At 41.1% G+C, this 19,735-nt stretch overlaps 1 protein-coding gene across 5 annotated transcripts in view; it reads right to left on the bottom strand.

Annotated features, from left to right (window-relative positions):
* carmil2 (capping protein regulator and myosin 1 linker 2) overlaps window positions 1-19,735 on the bottom strand; it is a 39,723-nt gene that overhangs the window by 14,714 nt on the left and 5,274 nt on the right. For 2 of the 5 annotated variants that reach the window (XM_029153288.3, XM_029153290.3), the window contains exons 12-33: window positions 19,562-19,648; window positions 19,232-19,341; window positions 18,972-19,049; window positions 18,766-18,842; window positions 17,216-17,320; window positions 16,623-16,692; window positions 16,453-16,534; window positions 16,266-16,362; window positions 16,107-16,164; window positions 15,854-16,026; window positions 15,619-15,687; window positions 15,388-15,481; window positions 14,902-14,988; window positions 13,637-13,762; window positions 13,445-13,561; window positions 12,720-12,895; window positions 12,320-12,407; window positions 11,841-11,930; window positions 11,672-11,738; window positions 10,323-10,789; window positions 3,468-3,565; window positions 1,845-2,604 (exon numbers count right to left, since the gene is read on the bottom strand). In XM_029153288.3, coding sequence (XP_029009121.1) covers window positions 1,845-2,604; window positions 3,468-3,565; window positions 10,323-10,789; window positions 11,672-11,738; window positions 11,841-11,930; window positions 12,320-12,407; window positions 12,720-12,895; window positions 13,445-13,561; window positions 13,637-13,762; window positions 14,902-14,988; window positions 15,388-15,481; window positions 15,619-15,687; window positions 15,854-16,026; window positions 16,107-16,164; window positions 16,266-16,362; window positions 16,453-16,534; window positions 16,623-16,692; window positions 17,216-17,320; window positions 18,766-18,842; window positions 18,972-19,049; window positions 19,232-19,341; window positions 19,562-19,648 — 3,176 coding nt within the window. The remainder of the gene's footprint in view (window positions 1-1,844; window positions 2,605-3,467; window positions 3,566-10,322; window positions 10,790-11,671; window positions 11,739-11,840; window positions 11,931-12,319; window positions 12,408-12,719; window positions 12,896-13,444; window positions 13,562-13,636; window positions 13,763-14,901; window positions 14,989-15,387; window positions 15,482-15,618; window positions 15,688-15,853; window positions 16,027-16,106; window positions 16,165-16,265; window positions 16,363-16,452; window positions 16,535-16,622; window positions 16,693-17,215; window positions 17,321-18,765; window positions 18,843-18,971; window positions 19,050-19,231; window positions 19,342-19,561; window positions 19,649-19,735) is intronic. The other 3 variants (XM_029153291.3, XM_029153292.3, XM_029153289.3) reach the window with 3 other exon arrangements.

Below are 19,735 nucleotides of genomic sequence, written 5' to 3'. Positions count from 1 at the left end.
GCGAGCATAGCTTAGCAAGTCGCTAGCTGTATTGTGTTAGCTAACTGTAACCTTAACAACGCACCCGTTATCTAACCCTAACCACAATAATGTCCGAAGCCGCTGAACCCAGCAACTTAGCTAGCTGCTAGCTGTTAGCGAGATGAATAGATACTCACATTCTTCTTTTAATCTCATACATATATGCTATGTCCACCAGGTAAATTATGTAAGCTCATTATTGTGTTGCATTTTAAGCCAGTTATAAATTGATGTTGCTTGCAATTATTATTTGTTTATGTTTTATTGTTTGCTTAGTGTTACACAGTGACAAGACTATGTAAAGCAGTGATCCCCAACCCCCGGGCTGCGGACCAGTACCGGTCAGTGGGTCAATTGGTACTGGGCCGTGAAAGAAATCTCACATCATTCCCGTTTTATTTATTGTGTGATTCTGAACTATGTTATTTTGGAAAATTACCTGAATCTCTTGGCTAAATCCGCCTAGGACTTGGTCTTGACACATGTTAAGACACTTGTCTTGATCACATGTCTTACTGGCTGCTCCAGTCGGTAACACGTAACACATCACACGCAACACACAACACACGCAAAATAAAACATGGACTTATTACGACTGGTTGTTCCAAGTCCGCTCTGCATAATGTGCAGCGACTGGTTCCAACGAGGCAATCAAGCCTTCAAGCTGCTTTATCACTTGGAGATCAAGCATTCTACTGGTTAGGTGATGTTACGAGGATGCTGCTAATAAAGCTGCACACATGGTGGATGCACGTTTATTATTATATATAGAAAATACCAGTTTTCATGCCGATCGTAACATTTTATTTTGTTAGAGTTAGGGTTATATTTCCGCCCCACCATAAAGACCGGTCCCTGAAAATATTGTTACATTAAACCGGTCCATGGCGCAAAAAAGGTTGGGGACCAGTGTTTAAAAAAACATATAAAGCTTTAATAATCTATGCAATTATTTTTGCTGGTTTAATTATTCTGTTTTCTCTGCTTATTTGAGTGACAACGTGATCATTACATGTGTATTGTGTTATGGTGTGATGGAACTTTAGCTTGATGAAAAGAGGAAAGCTTAGTTATCCAAAATTTTAGGATCAAACCAAATCAAATAGTTTGATAGCCAAGCTGAAGAAGTGGAACTTTTCACCACCGGAAGAACTCCGCCTGAAGTGATAACTGCCTCTCTGGAGTATTTAACAAGTGACAGCCTAGTTATAATTTGGAATTCCCTCTATCTTTAAACTTGTTTCACCTTTCTTTTTGCGTTGCATTACTTTTCTTTACTTTTTTTTATTTTGTAAATTTACTTTGAACGTAGAAATAAGAACGAGCAACAATTTTTGCTACTTTAGGAGTCATCTTTTTGGGGTGGTTTAAGTAGTGCTGCCATTGAGACATCTTGGACCCTGACCATTCAACCTTGAATGACTGTAACTTTGCTGCCTCGAAGCCATCATCATCACCACGGGAGAGGCTGTGGCACCTGGACCAGAGAGGGCACGCCTTGCTCAACCAAACCGGTAACAAGAGACGCTGCACAGCGGCCTACAGCTCCAAACTAAGGCAAGACAAACATTTCTAATCCTTTGAGACTGTCACTGAACTGCGACAAGAATTCACAACATTAAAAATTTATTTGGTTCTATCAAGGTAACTTGTTATTGTTAGTCATTAAATTGACATCGAGCGTTTGACTAAAATAATAAAGAGTGTGGTTTCAGCCTTAAAACAACCTGTTGCCCCTATTTCAGGGAATGTTAATGTTTCTGTATTAATATCAAACTATTTGTTTTAATCCGCTACACCAGCTATTCCCCTGTCGCACTGACCTTGCTGTGTGGGGTTTTCTTGTCCTCGGGCTCTGATCCTGTCAGCAGTATAAGACTCTGGCTTTTTCCCTCTCGCAGTGACCTCTTAGTCGCCTTCCCCTGCCTGTCTCCATGTGGACTCACTGCCCTTAGCACGCTGCTCTTCTCCGGCTCCACTGAAGAAAGGGTGACGCCTGGGGAGGGGTGCAGCAGGACAGGAACCACATCGCCTTCAAAAGTAGTGATGTCAGTGGTGATGGTGGTGGAGTAGGAGTGACTGGTCAACGTGGTTTCCCCTGCAACATGAAGGCTGCTGGCAGCTATTACTGTGGTGGCAACATCATTAGAAGTGTTAGAATCCCCTCTCTCGTCTCGCTCCTTTTCACTATTTTTGGCCTCACCGAGGGGTCGAATGAGGTCAGCAATGGAGGTTCTTTTGACTTTCATCCCATTCCCTCTCTCTCCTCCTTCTGTATTGCCACTTCTGCCTCGGGCCTTTTTGAAGGCAAAAAAGTCGCCAAACTTTTTTTTCATATTCTTGGGGGGGAGTGCAGGAATAGTGTTGGTGGCCAAGGAAGGAGCTGGGAAGGTGGAGGATGTGGAGAAAGGTTGAAGATCAGCAGATGTGAGGGATGCTTCACTAGACGGGACAGAGGAAGAGGTAATGGAGTGGGAGGTGATGTTGTCAGACAAGGAAGAAAAGGTGGTGGAGGCAGAACGGGTGGAGCTTAATGCTGGGGAAGTGGCTTGGACAGGGTTTGATTCCTCCAACCGGCCTTTTCTGCAGCAGGAAGACAGCAGAAAAGCAACAAACAGGAAAAGATGCTGAGTAGGTTGTAAATATTAAGCTCCTCACATCAGGGCACTGGCCATTATTTCGCTATGTTTAGCCCCATCTGAGTGTTGTCATCTACAATCCATTAGCTCTTAACAGCAGACAAATTAATGCTTCATCCATTGAGCCGCCAGGGTTTGATCATCACATGAGATCACTGAAAGTTTTACACAATTAGCCCAGCCTGTGTTCAAATACTACACAATACAGACACTACTTTAGGAGAAACAGTCTTAATGTCACGAACAAACTGAGTCAACAGTTTTTCCACATCTCCTCTCGTGTCAATTTGCACATCACATGTCAAAAGTTTTAGTTGGAATTTCAAGTGCCACATTAAGAGCGGCTGCTTCCACCACCAAGTGTGGAAGCTCGAGCCAGGAGGGCATGTTGTCTGCTCCTGTGGGGTGCCTCATCACAACTGGTTGGACACCTGGCCTTACCCCTCAACCCTGTTACAGTGCGGAGTAAGACTTTCTCATGCCCCCCCACAGGGGAAGATGCCAGTTCTGGTGAGGTATGGGGGGTATATATATATATCTATATCTATATATAGATACAGATATAGTTATAGATATACTGTATACATGAGAGTGAAAACATATAATATACAAGTCAATACTATAATGTGTAAAAGTCTTTTGTTATTGTCCATTAATGCTGAGGCTAAGGTTAGAATTGAGGTTTGGTTAGGATTAGAGCAAAGGTTAGAGTGTGTGTGTGTGTGTGTGTGTGTGTGTGTGTGTGTGTGTGTGTGTGTGTGTGTGTGTGTGTGTGTGTGTGTCACTGCATCTGTTGCTTTAACTCACAATGCATAGACAGGGATGATTTTTTTGGTAAAGAACTCTTCTACTCCTTCGTCCACTCTGTTCGTCACATCACTAGTTTCGTTCTCAACATTTGGTTCCTGTAACAAACAACAACAACATGAGGGTTCATCGGAGTATCGTCAGCTGTTGTGGTCATAAACCACATGACATTAAAGATTGTGCCAAGCAATTCCTTAAGAATTGCCCCTAAGAGCCAAAAATTTAATTGAATTCAATGGTTTTCATTGCTTTTTTGAATGGCTGTGTCTCGTTAGAGCATCATTTGATTTATTATTGTTTTTGATTAATGTGCAACTTCTCCTGGCTGGATGTGGGTGATGTCACACCTTAGAGTGTGAGGAATTATTTTTTTAAAACAAACTTTCTCTCTCTATTTTCTGATTGTTGGGGAGTGGCACAAGGCTAATTTCTACTCAATTAATCACAATCTTGAGTCGTCAAAATACAAAATTCACACCAGTGAAGTGTTGCCTTTCAAGTAATATACAGTTTTTGATGATTACAGTTAAGGTTCAAGCCTGTTTAACAGCATAATAAGTCTGAATTCCCTGCTCTTCTTTAAGTATCTCCTTGACAACAACTCAGATTGTGATGATGAAGTGATTCATCTTACAAATGAACAGCAACACTTCCAGACACACAAGAAAGGTCAAAACATTTAGAGGATAAGGTGTGTGTAACATCATACAGTATGTTAAGGTCCTGTGCATAAGTATATTCTGGCCATTGTATGTACGAGCAAAGACAGAAGTCATAGAAGTTAACCTAGCATGGGAGCAGTTACACACACACATCGGTATCAGTGATTCTGACACTTACCAAGTCTCACACACTTCAGTCATGAACATGACACCGGATTCATTTGTTTTATATTCTGTTTGTTCCTCTAGATTTATTTAAAACAATGATATGGAATATGGAACAAGCTACATAGTCGAACAGATAAACTGATGACATGACATTTAGATGAATCATTGTTTTTGTTTTTTTGTTTGTTTTTTTTAAAGCAGATTTCTCATCCACTCTTTCTTTTGGCCTGTAGATGGTGATTGACTGTAATGGAAAAATTGTGCCTTTCTGCTTTTTCTTATCCAACACAGTCGTCACGAGCAGTGTTTCAATTTTAATTGTCGATGTATTATTTAGTGCATGGATCGCCAAGACTAAGATCCCAGCTATCTACGGGCGGGATACGGGGTACACCCTGGATAGGTTGCCAGGCCATCACAGGGCAACACAGAGACAGACAACCATTCACATACACACTTACACCTATGGGCAATCTACAGTAGAGTGACCAAAAGACTGTGGGAGGAAGCCAGAGAGAACCCACGCCAACACGGAAAACATGCAAACGCCACATAGAATCAAACCCAGGACCTTCTCACTGTGTGGGGACAGTGCTACCCACTGCACCACCGTGATGCCCAAGTTCTTAAAATAAATAGGAAAAATACTGCACATGATATATATGATTATTAAGTAAGATTTAATGTGAGCTGATTTCTTAAAATTGTCACAGCTACTTGGACATAATCAGTTAATAACAGCGTTTGAACTGAATTATTTACTTAATTACTGAATTATTATCAACTCACAAATTGTGTTTTTTTTATACACAATTTACTTTACACAAGTAACCACAATTAGTTTTATTCACAAATTCACTTTTTCAACCAGCAACTATTTAGCCAGTTTCAGCAAATATTTGATTTGATTCCTTCATACCTTTTTCTTTCTTTTCTGCTTTCTCTTTTTTACATCTTTTTCTCAGTAAATATTTTCTTTCTCACTTTTACATTTATTTCGGTATCTGCTGCATACTTTCAGAATATCTCCAAAATTTCAACAATTCTTCAAGAATAAATCCAGCATTTTACCACAAACACTAAATTTTTTCTGCAGGAAATGCTTTTTGCTAATTTATGTACCAGTAACTTGCTGGCAGCAATTAGCAAATTAATTAAATTGCTGTAGTACATTAATCATACTACTGCAGTTTTTTTTAATAAAGTTCAACTCAATTCAATTCAATTTTATTTAAATAGCGCCAAATCACAACAAAGTTATTTCAAGGCACTTTACAAAGTAAGGTTTAAAACCTCACACAACTAAACCCAACAAATCCCACATACAGCAAGCATTTAATTTTACAGCAACAGTGGAGAGGAAAAACTCCCTCTCTAACGAGGAAGAAACCTCCAGCAGAACCAGACTGGATGTGGGCGGCCATCTGCCTCGACCGGTTGGGGTGAGAGGATAGAGAGATAGAAAAGCACAGCAACAGCAACAAGCAACAACAAGCAACAACAGAGCACAGGCAGGATGGTAGGAGCAGGGACTGGATGCAGGCAGGATGGTTGGATCCGCAGCTGCCCATCACAGACACCAAACTTTGAGTCCAATGATACCTGTAGGTGAGGACATAGAGGGAGAAAGAGTGGGGGGGGGGGGGGGGGGGGGGAGAGAAGCACAACTACTGGACAGAAAGAGACAAGGTTAGTTAAACATGGGACAATGATGGGAGGTTATGGGACAGAGGAGGTAGAAGGAAACAGAGGAGCTCAGTGTATAAATTAAGTCCCCCAGCAGTCTATGTCTATTGCAGCTTAACTAAGAGATGGTTCCTGTGACTAACAATAATTGCCAGTGACCTGAACCATCTCTAACTATAAGCTTTATCAAAAAGGAAGGTTTTAAGCCTAATCTTAAAGGTGGAGAGTGTGTCAGCTTCTCGAACCTGAAGAGGGAGCTGGTTCCAGAGGAGAGGAGCTTGGTAGCTAAAAGCTCTGCCCCCTGTTCTACATTTAAACACTCTAGGAACCACAAGTAGCCCAGCGCTCTGAGAACGAAGTGTTCTGCTGGGAGCATAAGGAACTATAAGGTCTTTAAGATAAGAAGGAGCTTTATCATTGAGTACTTTGTATGTGAGTAGGAGAATTTTAAATTCTATCCTACATTTTACAGGCAGCCAGTGCAGAGAAGCTAATGTAGGAGAAATGTGATCTCTCTTTTTAAGTCCTGTCAGAACTCTGGCTGCAGCATTTTGAATGAGCTGTAGGCTTTTTAAGGAGCTGTTAGGACATCCTATGAGTAAGGAGTTACAGTAGTCCAGCCTAGAGGTAACAAATGCATGGATCAGTTTCTCTGCATCGCTCTGAGAGAGGATGCTTCTGATTTTAACTATATTTCTAAGGTGGAAGTAGGCGGTTCTGGAGATTTGTTTAATGTATGATGTAAAAGAGAGATCCTGGTCAAACATGACACCAAGGTTCCTCACAGTAGAATCTGAAGCTAATGTTATGCCATCCAGGGTGGCTATCTGACTCAATAGTGTCTCTCTCAGATTTTTAAGCCCAACAATAAGAATCTCGGTTTTATCTGAGTTTAGTTGAAGGAAGTTTTGGGACATCCAGGATTTGATGTCTTTTAAACAACCCTGAATTTTGACTAGTTGATCTGTTTCATTTGGTTCCAAGGACATGTATAGCTGAGTATCATCTGCGTAAAAATGAAAATTAATAGAATGCTTTCTAATAATCTCACCTAGAGGAGACATGTATAGGCTAAACAGAATTGGACCCAGCACAGAACCCTGTGGAACTCCATAGCTAATCCTTGTGCGTGTGGAGAATTTATCATTAACATGAACAAACTGGAATCTGTTCAACAAAGAGGATTTAAACCATCCCAATGCTGTTCCATTAATCCCGATTCTATGTTCTAGTGTCTGTAATAGAATGTTATGATCAATTGTATCAAATGCAGCACTAAGATCTAACAGGACAAGGACAGAAACTAGACCATTGTCCGAAGCTAATAGAAGATCATTAGTGACTCTAACCAGAGCTGTTTCTGTGCTATGATGTTTTCTAAATCCTGACTGAAAATCTTCATACAGGTTATTCCCACTAAGGTGGTCAGATAATTGTTTAGCCACGATTTTTTCCAGAATCTTGGAAATAAAGGGTAAATTTGAAATGGGCCTATAGTTGGCTAGTTGTCCAGGGTCAAGGGTTGGTTTTTTCAATAGAGGTTTGACCACAGCCACCTTAAAAGCCTGTGGTACATAGCCTAGTTGTAAAGATTGGTTGATTTGATTTAATATGGATGAGCTGATTAAAGGTAGAACTTCTTTGAGTTTTCTGGTTGGGATTGGATCTAAAAGACAAGTGGACGACTTGGAAGAGTTAATTATTGAGGTTAACTCCATATGAGTTATGGGGGAGAAGCTGTCTAGGTAAGACAGAGGATTTAATAAATTTAAAGTTGATGGATCTAGACAGTGCTTTCTGTCATTTGGAAGAAGTCGCTGCTGAATGTTTTTTCTAATGATGATAATTTTATTAGTAAAGTAGTTCATAAAGTCATTGCTGCTGAGATTTAAAGGGATAGTAGACTCAATACACCTATGACTCTTTGTCAGCCTGGCTACAGTGCTGAAAAGAAACCTGGGGTTGTTTTTGTTTTCCTCAATTAGGGAGGAATAATATGTTTTTCTAGCAGCACAAAGTGCTTTTTTATATTTCATTAGACTGTCCTTCCATGCAATGCAGTTTACATTTATTTTGTTGGAACGCCACTGTCTTTCTAGTTGTCTAGTCCTTTGCTTTAGGCTGCGGATGTCTGAGTTATACCACGGAGCTAACCTCCTCTGATTCACTGTCTTCTTCTTCAGAGGAGCCACTGTGTCTAACATTGTACGTAGAGAAGCTGCAGCATCATCTACAAGACAGTCAACCTGTTCATAAGGATTAAGGTGACTGTTCTCTGTGTATCTGCAAGACATTGAGGCAAAAGATGATGGAATCATCTGCTTGAATCTGGCAACAGCGTTGTCAGATAAACATCTGCTATAGTAACATTTCTTTCCAGCTGTTATAGGGTCAGTTGTGCTAAATTCAAAAGTTAATAAGAAATGGTCAGATAACAGGGTTTTGGGGAAGAACTATTAAATTATCAATTTCAACCCCATATGTCAGGACAAGATCTAGAGTGTGGTTAAAACGATGAGTGGGTTGATTTACCTGCTGTGTAAAACCAATAGTGTCTATTAAGGAGTTAAAAGCAGTGCTGAGACAGTTGCTGTCAACATCTACATGAATGTTAAAGTCTCCCACTACAATGACTTTATCTGTGCTAAGAACTAAGTCAGATAAAAATTCAGAGAATTCAGTTAAGAACTCTGAATATGGAGCAGGAGGACGGTAAACAATACAAAACACAACTGGTTTCTGAGTTTTAGAGTCTGGGTGAGAAAGGCTCAGAGTGAGGCTCTCAAATGAGTTATAACTATGTTTAGGTTTAGGAGTAATTAATTAATCTGATTTATAAACTGCTGTTACTCCTCCACCTCTACAAGTAATGATTACAATCCCGTAATAGTTATTACAGTAGGTTTTCATACTATAATATATTATATTGTTCTAATCTAAATACCATAAAAACAAAGGACACTATTTGTTTAAGCATTTAATTTATTGTTAAACAAAATTACAACTTTTTGTGCAACTAAAACCTTTAAAATAATCTTTTAACAATTTAATTTTACATTATATATGATTTTGAACAAGACATGTAAAATATTACTTAATAGTAATACTAAAGCAGATTCAGTTACAAGTACAATTGAATCTGCACTATAACAAGTGCCCACTTGGAACTTCGAAGAACTTTGCTCTGGGTTTATCCCGATAAACAGCCTGTAACAAAAGATAGAAAAGAACATTATTCCAAAAGCAAAATGTTTTGAAGGTGAAAGCTGAGGTTCAATACAGAACATAGTTACAATCGTTTCTTGTACAGATAGCTAGCTATAGCAACTAACTAGCTACAGCTAACTGCCACACACGCTAACCTACTGTCTTACTAGCGAACAATATCTCTACTTTTCTCCCGGTGGCACACTTGTTACAGACCAAATTAACACACTTCATATTAAGAAAACTAAGCTTACTTATTGTGAAGTTGGGAAAAAAAAAGCTTCATTTACCTTGATAGCTGCGCCTGCGACAAAGCTCTGAAGGACAGAAGGCGATCTGTGGCACAGCTTTAATTTCACGGAAGGTGAAATGTCATAAGGTCTTTTCCTGCTTCGTGGTAAGTAGTTATTGTTTAAATTGTTTCTATTGGTTAAAAAAGTCGCAGATGAAAAATACTGTATTGTAATACAGTAGAATAAAATTCCTGTAGAATTCTCCTGCCAATGAATTTTAACCAAGATGCATTGCAGCTTTACAGCAAAAAGCTGTATGTAAGAGCTACAGTACGAATTTACAGTAATATTGCTGTACAAAATACAGAAACTTGTTACAGTGTACTGTACTTAAAAAAAAATAACAACAACCAACATCATAAACACAATCATCTAATTTATATTAATTAGGTTTTGTCTTGGTTCTTTTGTATTTCTCACAACATCTGCTGTGTAACATTTAAAAATGCATGAATAAAATCCAAAACTCACATGAAAACAGAAAATGTCAAGTGACACAATTCAAACAAATGGTCAACACAAATTAATATGGTTAATAAACAAAGTTTTTCAATGTGAAAATATGAATAATTGAAAGAGCGAAAGAGAGCGAGAGAGAGAGAATATTGGGAACAACCCAGAGAACACCGCTCCCAAAATGAATGAGCCTGTCACACACATATATGCACAAATTAAACAGTAAACACGGAAGAGAATATGAAGATAAAGATGGCCACCGCTATGACAGATGATGCATTTATGCATGTCTGAATATGTGAACACAAATAGCTCTAAAATAGAAAATGATTACTCAAATCTGTGCATGTGTGATAAGTGTTTGTGGATGCGTGTGTTCTCACCTGAGGCCTAGAGGACGGAGGCTGCATATGTGTGCGTCGTGGCCGTGGTCGGGAGGCTGTGTAATGCATTAGACTATGTCCCTGGGTGGGGAGAGGCTCCATGGACGAAGCGGGGGATCCAGAGCTGGGGTGGAGTCCTGGGCTTAGCCTGCAGCTGGAGATGGAAGGCTCTGGTCTGCATGAGCCCTCGTAGTCAGCAGCCTCCTTCTCTGGAGCTGGAGCAGCCATGGAGGGAAGGAGGGGATGATCGGGAGGAGCAATGAAGGATGCCCCTCTAGCTCTCGCTACTGCAGCATCCACCACGGCTACCTCCCCCTCCCTCAGCTTCCTTCCCCTCCACCCAGGGGAGGAGGGTAATGAGGAAGTAGAGGGGGAGGGGCTAGAGGCTGTGACTGACAGGAGACTTCCTTCCCCTCCTTCCTTTCCCTTCTCTCTGTCCTGCTGCTTCCAGTCTTCATCCAGGAGACCTCAGATTTAAGCATACAGTGAGCGTACAAATATAAGATGTACAATTATTTGAATTGTTTTCTCAAACAGTCAAAAAATTTAATTTGTGAAACTGTCACTCTAATGTCATGCTGTTTTTTATTATTGTATTAACTAATGTTTTTCAGTTTTAACGAATAAATCAGTAAATCTGTATTTGTAAGCAACCCTAACCCTAACACTATTAGATTAAACATGGATGTAAAAGCCATCAGGGCTGCTGCACAAAAACAAGACTAAGATGGATTTTCCACATATCCTGATGGAATTCATCCTTGACTTGGTTAAATAGAAGCACTATCAGTTAAACCCCCTCTAGTTACCATGGAGATTTATTTTGTGTTCCCTGTGTTGTGAATAAACACTTATCCTGGATTAATTTAGCTAAGACTACACCAACGACAGTACCATCCAGTGGTCAGAGGTTTAAAGACAACACTGCCAGAAATCTCATTCACTCTCTACCACATCTGTCCTTGCAGGGGTTGCAGCCGTGCTGGAACCAATGCTATCCCAGTACTTTAGCTCAGATGCACAAAAACAGAAAAAATGAAGCCAAATTACGTCACGTTACGTGATTTATTCTCCGAACTTAGCCTGGTTCAGAGCAAGATAAGTTATTCATAGTACTTATCTTGTGGTTGAGTTGCCTTTTCTATTAGAAATGAATGTTTTGCAAATATGTTGCTTTATTTGCATTGTTTTTTTATTGTTGCACTAAATGATTCTCTAATATTTACTCGTATACTGTTTCTTGATTTTATTCAGTGTGTCAGGATTCTTGTATTGTAATTATTATACTTTAGCTTTAACAATTACACAAACAAACAAACACTGACATTTCTGAATCGCTTGTCTCTTACTCTTAATCGATGGTGCCGGCCTTAGACTGCTGCAGTTGAAGTTATTTCTCCAAAATGCTGGACTGTACTGAGAATGGACCAGAGAACACACAAGGACAAATGGAAAATCAGAGCCACAAATGAAAGAGTGAGAAAAAAGTGATAAAGACAGAATGTGTGTGTCCCTCACATCATCAGTGGGGAAGTTGCTGTCAACCACGTGTAGTTCAGGGACGGTCATTTTCATAGCATTGCAAGCATTTTCTTTTACGAGACTATTCTAAAAAGTACAAGAAGGAAAACACACTATTATGGAACACAACACATTTAACATACAGACTTCAAAATCAATTTCTTACCCTGATCCAAATGCTAAACGATATGCTAAATATCGTTTCTTTAAAGTCAGTATATATTGAAGTTGCACTTGTCATTTTTTGTTGTTTGTCTGAATATGCTTTAGATACAACTTATCAAGGACATGAGTGAGCAAGTACCATAATTTGTTTTGTTTTGTTTGAACCTACTTTAGAACCAGACACATGGCTGCACAGATGTGTGCGTGAAACAGTATGTGTGACTGAGGTGAAGCAAAATGAAACATGACAGTCAACAATAAGAAAAGAAAATAGAATGATTACATGTAGATTTTTGAAAAGCAATACTCACCACTTTGTCCTGAGTCATCATCAGATTCTGCAGCATCTGTTCTAGGATGGTGTCAGCCAGAGAGATTCCAAGCATTTCTCTTAGTTCACTGGATGCAAAGATGAATAAAAACTTGAGTTATTTTAATTTATTCATACTCACGATCCCCTTTAATTACATTCCATTGTCAATCGTACTTTTACAAAGTTAATTTTTTTATGTTTTCACAGTTTCCCTTTTTGAGCTGTAGCCATCTGAAAGGTGTAAATTCTACTAGTTATTATTATTGGTGGCCTTAATTAATATAAATAAGGAGGAAAAAACTTTAAAACCACATACTAATATAACTTGCTTTACTGTTATATCTGTAACAGAAAACATTGTGTTTCAAAGGTTCACAGTGATTAAATAAATGTTTTACCTTAATCTGTCAATGATAAGTCTTCCTGTATTCTCCACTAGCACATTCCTCAGAAACGATTGTGCCTGTCGGCTTCTCTTGGACACACACTCGGACAGAGACTCCCTCACGCTGCATTGCTGCATTAGCTGTGGGCACATGGCTGCTGCAGACCTCATCAGGCTCTCGGCCATCTCCTACAAAGAGGACATGACCGACTCTGAGCATGGCCGGGTCTGAATGCCTTCCACGCTCAATCTTGAAGTAACTTTAGTACATAGAAAGCATCATCATATTTGATCCTCAGTCCAATGGGGACGTCTAACTCACACCTTCCACTGAAGATGCCTTAATATAACTGTTACTTTGGTTTCACATTAGTAGTACAGAGTTAGTACTGTAGTACAGAGATTTCTCTCTTCTCTCTTCATTCTTAGTTTAGAATTTCATGTCTTCTTGGGTTCTGCATGGTTTGAGGTTAGTTCTACAGCTCAGTAAAAAAGCTTAATGATGTCTTTCTTGAACAATCTAGTTTCTGTAAATGAGCCATTCACTGACCCTTTGTTACAAACAAAGCTTCTCTTAAAACATCATTCGACATAATTACAGCAGAAATCAAAGTACTGTTTTGTCTGGTTCTTTGTATCAGTCAAGGTTTGGCTAGAGGCACCAGGCTAACTGAAAGTGTTGTACTGTAGTTAAACACACTGACACAGACCTGCAGCCACAATGTTATTGGACCATACCTGGATGTTTCTCGTGACCTCGTTAGCCAGTGCAGCAGCAGTGCTGCTAAGGATACCCTTCACCAGGTCTTCATCAGAGTAGAGCTCTGCACCTGCTGTGTACAGCGACGGGAGAAGCTGGACAGGAAGCGAGTGTCATTCCAACCTGTGTGCTTTAGTGAGTTTTAGTAATTGTTGTTTCCCTATTTGTACCCTGAAACACTCCTTGGCGTTCTGCACCATCTCCTGCGCTGCCAGCACATTAGCCTGGACCTCAGGAAGGCTGTGGTTTAGAAGCTGAAGGCTTTCTTCCAGCTGCTGGCACATGCCTTGAAGCATCTCAAGTACAGAAGAGCAGAAAAAAAGAGCTAAATGTATGCACAGACAGAGCTTTATTGTATGTCAAGGGTCACAAAGTCAGTTCAATGACTCTATAAGGTCAAGAAACCTGATCAAAGTGGGCAGTGATTCACACGACACAGCCAAACACAGAAACATTTTTAAATTGAGACCTAGGATTCTTAAGATATACAGATAAGAAAATACAAAAGTGGTTTCAGAACCATGGCTGACTCTGCCATCATTGTGTCCAGACATCAGCCTTGTAGTAGATCCGTGGAGACCTCTCACTAACACATTTTGTTGGATGGGGCCTCATAGGGCTTGTTAGACTCAGCTGTGTGTGTTCAACTAAAGTATGAGTTGAGGAGAAGGCAAGGTGAGCAATACGCTAAGCTCAACATGGTCCCCAGGGTTAGTTTTGGTCAAGGAGGTGCAACAGTCTGGGCAGGCATCACCAGTCAGTGTAAAACAGATTTGGTTATTGTAGATGGCTCAGTCACTGCACATTCTTACTTTAAAGACATCATAGAAGCCATCATCATCCCCCAATTCCACCAGAACAAATTTCTGTTCATGAATCATAATGCTCCACCACATCAAGGCAGAATTGTCACAGCTGGACTTCAGGAAGTTGAAGTGCCTCATATGGTATGGTCATTAATATCCCTTGATCTGAACCCCATCGAGCATGTTTGGGACCAGTTGAGGCAGAGACTGCATGATTGTACCCCACCCCCACATGACCTGGCAGAACTGCATGTACTGCTCTACATTTTAACCACATGATGCTTTCCATGTGTGACTGTACCTCGCAGCTACTTATGTCCAACTCCAGCTCAGACAGATGTATGTTGGTTATTTAGATTGTCTAAATATTTGAGGTAATAAATATTAAACTAATGAAAATAGTGTTTATTCTCAAAATATAAATAACAAATAGTAATATCAAAGGAAACCTTTACTTACTTAATTAAAAATTCAGAGCAAATAGGAATAGCGCTCATGTAAATAACAATATGTGTGTGTGTGTGTGTGTGTGTGTGTGTGTGTGTGTGTGTGTGTGTGTGTGTGTGTGTGTGTGTGTGTGTGTGTGTGTGTGTGTGTGTGTGTGTGTGTGTCTCATATGTAGGTTCTACCTTTTCTGAGTGTTGAGGTTTAGGCCCAGGCAGAAGTCCTCCTCTGTCCAACTGCGTCCGGTTGTTTCTGTCTAAACTCTGCTGAATCTGCTCACACATTAGACACACAAACACATTAGTCTTAAAAACTGCGATTTACCCAAGAAAACAGAAAGTAGTAGAATGGTTAAGACCTGAGCCATTTCATCCATTAGCAATCACAGTAGAAAAATTATAATCTCTTAATGCTTGCTGTATGTGGGATTTGTTGGGTTTAGTTGTGTGAGGTTTTAAACCTTACTTTGTAAAGTGCCTTGAAATAACTTTGTTGTGATTTGGCGCTATATAAATAAAATTGAATTGAATTGAATTGAATTCAATGCAAGAAGTTATTGTAAACAATATGGGAACAAAGAACAAGCAATGCATGTAAAGGTTGTAAACCTCGATTTAACAACAACATCTAAACCAGCAGGTAATATGAAATGATCTGGTGTACACACTGACCCTGTGAAGGGCCTCTGTTGTTTGCTCGGGGTTACTGCGGTAGTGCTGTGTGATATCAGCCAGTGGAAGAGAAACCTGCTGCAAAGTAAAGTTCCTGCACAACAGGTTACAGTACTTGAAGTCAGTCAGTGTGTGTGTGTGTGTGTGTGTGTGTGTGTGTGTGTGTGTGTGTGTGTGTGTGTGTGTGTGTGTGTGTGTGTGTGTGTGTGTGTGTGTGTGTGTGTGTGTGACCTTTCCAAAGCATCAGCCACATCCTGGTAACCTCTGGCAGTTACATTGTTTCTGTCCCATGTTAGACTCCTTGAGGAGAAAGAAAAGATCAAATGTCCTGAAGAGAAGTTGTGATCAGTGAACAATCAGAGACCGACTGACCGAGGACATCGAGATGCAACCAGCAGACTACTAACTACAATAACGTGTATGTTCTGACACATGGTGTTTTGGGCTAATCTCTGTGTACACATACCTCAGTTTCGTGTTATTGACCAAGGCTTTAGCAAGCATTTTTGCGCCAGTGTCACCAATGTTGTTTCCGCTGATGTCCAGTTCGGTCAGAGCTGAGTGGCTGCCCAGAGCACTCAACAGGATGTGCATCCCCGTCTTTAACTTGGAGTCACAAACTGACAGAGACTGTAAAGCCTGCAGATGGAAACACATGCACAAACAGATCTAGCGCTCAAAGACAAAGGCAGAATTAGACAAAGAAAGGTGCTACTCACACACTCTTCATCCTGAACAAGCTGGGCGATACGTTGAAGGACGTCAGTAAGAGCTCTGCTAATAATGAAGTCCAGTCAAACGAGAAAAGATGGAGAGAGAAACATTGTACATGGTGCTGTTTATCTCCAGCTCATGTAAAGCATCTGACGCTGTCACACCTGGACTTCATGGCAAAGTTCCTCCCCAGCGCGAGGTGTCGCAGAGAGAAGCATCGTCCCACAGACAGCACCAGAGTCACCATGTCATTCTCAAAGCCTATAGCCCCACAAAGGGAGTGAGATGGGAGTGAAAGTTGGGGTCACTCTGCCTGTGCTGTGATGAAGGGATGTGTGCAGGTTTGCTTACTGTTGTCAGAGATGTCCAAACTTTTCACAGCTGTAGCTTCAGAAATGTGCTCCTGTATGACCTGGGCCCCTGCTGAACGCAGCTACACACACATGGACATAGAAGCATTTATTTGACACTTTTCCTGCTCTACATTTTAACCACATGATGCTTTCCATGTGTGACTGTACCTCGCAGCTACTTATGTCCAACTCTAGCCCAGACAGATGTATGTTGGTCGCCAGACCCTGTAGCAAAAGCCTAGATGCAAAAGATAGAAAAGATTTTTTTAAATCTCCTAAAAGCTCATTTACTTACTTTCCAGGTAGAAGCGCTACAAAAGGACAAAAGGCTGCGTGTCTCTGGGCTTTTATGAAGGAATCATCAGACTCGGACTGTGCTCCTGCCTGTGTCTTGTTTGCTGCCTTCCCCCTTTGTCCTGCAGAAGGTTTATTCCTCAAGTTCAAACTGAAGCTTATTTGGCATTTTTTACCTGATTTGGTATTTAACAGTTTTACATATCATCTAAGTGTATTCAGTTTAGGTGTGAAGTGAAACCACCCTGGATAATAGATTTGTGGTGTTTTCTCAGACAGATTACTAAGTGGTGAAGTGTTTTGGCCTGAGAAGGAAGAGTCTAGATGCCACCGGAGCCTCGGTGCTTGGCCCCACTCACCACCATGTTCATTCCTCTTATACATAACTCGGTTTGTAAATCGAGCATTTGTCTCAATCGGTTAAACTTTATTTATCAAATAATGTCAGTGTTTGGGACTAACAATACCTGAGAGCTTGTGGAGGGAGTCTGGTTCCAGATAAGCCCACATATTTTAGCTTGCAGCTCTTACTGAAGAACTCTCGAATGCTTCTGGTCACCTCCCGCACCTTTCTACAGAGATGGAGAAAATTAAGAGACAAAACAGCATGATGACTCTGCTCGCCGCGCTCTCGCGCGCGCGCGAGCGCGCGAGCGAGCGAGCGAGCGAGCGAGAGCGAGCGAGCAGCGAGCGAGCGAGCGAGCGAGCGAGCGAGCGAGCGAGCGAGGAGAGCGAGCGAGCGAGCGAGCGAGCGAACGACACCGACGACGGAGCGAGCGAGCGAGCTAGCGAGCGAGCGAGCGATAGCGAGCGAGCGAGCGAGCGAGCGAGCGATAGAGCGATCTATCGATGGATCGAGACGACCTACCTACCTACCTACCTACCTACCTACCTACCTACCTACCTACCTACCTATTTATCTATCGATCTATCTATCTATCTATCTATCTATCTATCTATCTATCTATCTATCTATCTATCTATCTATCTATCTATCTATCTATCTATCTATCTATCTATCTATCTATCTATCTATCTATCTATCTATCTATCTATCTATCTATTTTTCGATTCAATTTAATTTTGTTCAAATAGCGCCAAATGACAACAAACTTATCTCAAGGCACTTTACAACGTAAAGTTTAAGAAGTTACACAACTAAACACGACAAATCCCACATACGGCAAGCCTTTAATCACAATTTGACAGCAATAGTGGAGAGGAAAAACACCCTCTCTAACGAGGAAAAAACCTCCAGCAGAAGCAAGCTGGATGTGGGCGGCCATCTGCCTTGACTGGTTGGGGTGAGGGAATAGACAGGGAGAAAAGCACATCAACAACAACAAGCTACAACAGGGCACAGGCAGGATGGTTGGACCAAAGACTGGACACAGGCAAGATGATTGGACCCGCAGCTGCCCATCACAGACACATAGCTCAGAGTCCGACGATACCTTTAGGTGAAGACAGAGTGGGGCAGAGAGAGAGAGCTGGGATCCGCGATCAACCTTACGGATCATTGACAGCGATCTACTGCACCTATTTATCGCTGCCAGCAGGTAGATGGGCACCTACCGGTTCATACGTATGGGCTGATAACCACTGATAATGACCATTGAATGGCGTGATAACGTCCGAAGCGCCTCATGAAACATACTTGTCTAAATAAACTCTACCTCTCCTTACTTTGACCAGCTGTTGTTCAGTCTCTCTTAGTTTCCAGTACCGATTCCTCAATCAGCTACTGCTTCTTTAACTGATTCAGTCTGAATCACCTCAGCAACAAACACCCAACAGCAGCTACAAACAAAGGATCGGGCTTGTCTGTCTCATTATTCTACACATGCACACTTCTAGAAGTGCATGGGTTTTTATTGAGCTGAAACTGCCAACATGGAAATTTGAACAAACCTGATTAATAATATGGTGTAAATGTGATGTGGTGTAGGCTGTAGATGTCAGCTTCTCTGTGTCTGACCCAAATGCCACCAGTGAGTGATTAAACAGTGGAACTGACCTGTGGCTAAACGGATTCCTGGCCAAGTTCAGGTGCATCAGTTTGCGATAACATCCAGCAGACAAGGACACAAATAACTGCAAAGAGAAGGTCAAGATTGAATCAAAGTTATTTACTCATTAACTAGTACAAAATATCAATAATCAGTGAAAATTAAAACAGATGTAAGAAAATGGAAGATTTATCAGTGTTAGTTATTTACTGACTGTGTCCAGGGGGCAGTTGGTATCACTGAGGTCCAGATGAGAAACACAGTTAGAACTGGACAAGAACTTGAAGAGAAACTGCAAGATATGTCACGCACACACACACACACACACACACACGCACGCGCGCACGCACGCACGCACACACACACACACACACACACACACACACACACACACACACACACACACACACACACGTTTCATAATATAATATAAAAAGAAACACACACAGGATGCAGAAAAGGGGCAGAAAGTACCGTGGCCTCTTCAGTAACCAGGCTGCTGGGGTTACCAGACAGAAGGAGGTGGGTCAGAGAAGCTGAGAAGAGCTGATTGGAGGATAACACCTGACTCAGGTAACCAATACCTGAAAACATACCAAAGACCAAGCACAAAAATGATCTTAGTGTTGGAAGAGAACTAGAAGCCAGATTCTCATATCCCAGTTGTCTGAGAACTAATGTTCTGGTTGATGCTGGGTCCTGGACCAAGATTACATTGCATCATGCCTCTGTGTGTGTGTGTGTGTGTGTGTGTGTGTGTGTGTGTGTGTGTGTGTGTGTGTGTGTGTGTGTGTGTGTGTGTACCTCTGGCAGTCATAGACACTCGAGACAGAGACAGATACTTTAGTCCTTTAGTTAGATTCCCCAACTCCTGACTCAGAGCTATTACACCTAGAACACATGCCAAGATACGGCCAAAAGTTAACAGTGGACCCGTCTACCAGCACTGACATTGTGTATCATGTCAACTGTTCCATT

This window comes from Betta splendens, chromosome 6, assembly GCF_900634795.4.
Source record: "Betta splendens chromosome 6, fBetSpl5.4, whole genome shotgun sequence".
Lineage (NCBI taxonomy): Eukaryota > Metazoa > Chordata > Actinopteri > Anabantiformes > Osphronemidae > Betta > Betta splendens.
Note: the sequence above shows the minus strand (reverse complement) of the source record. Positions and strands in the feature narration are given on the sequence as shown.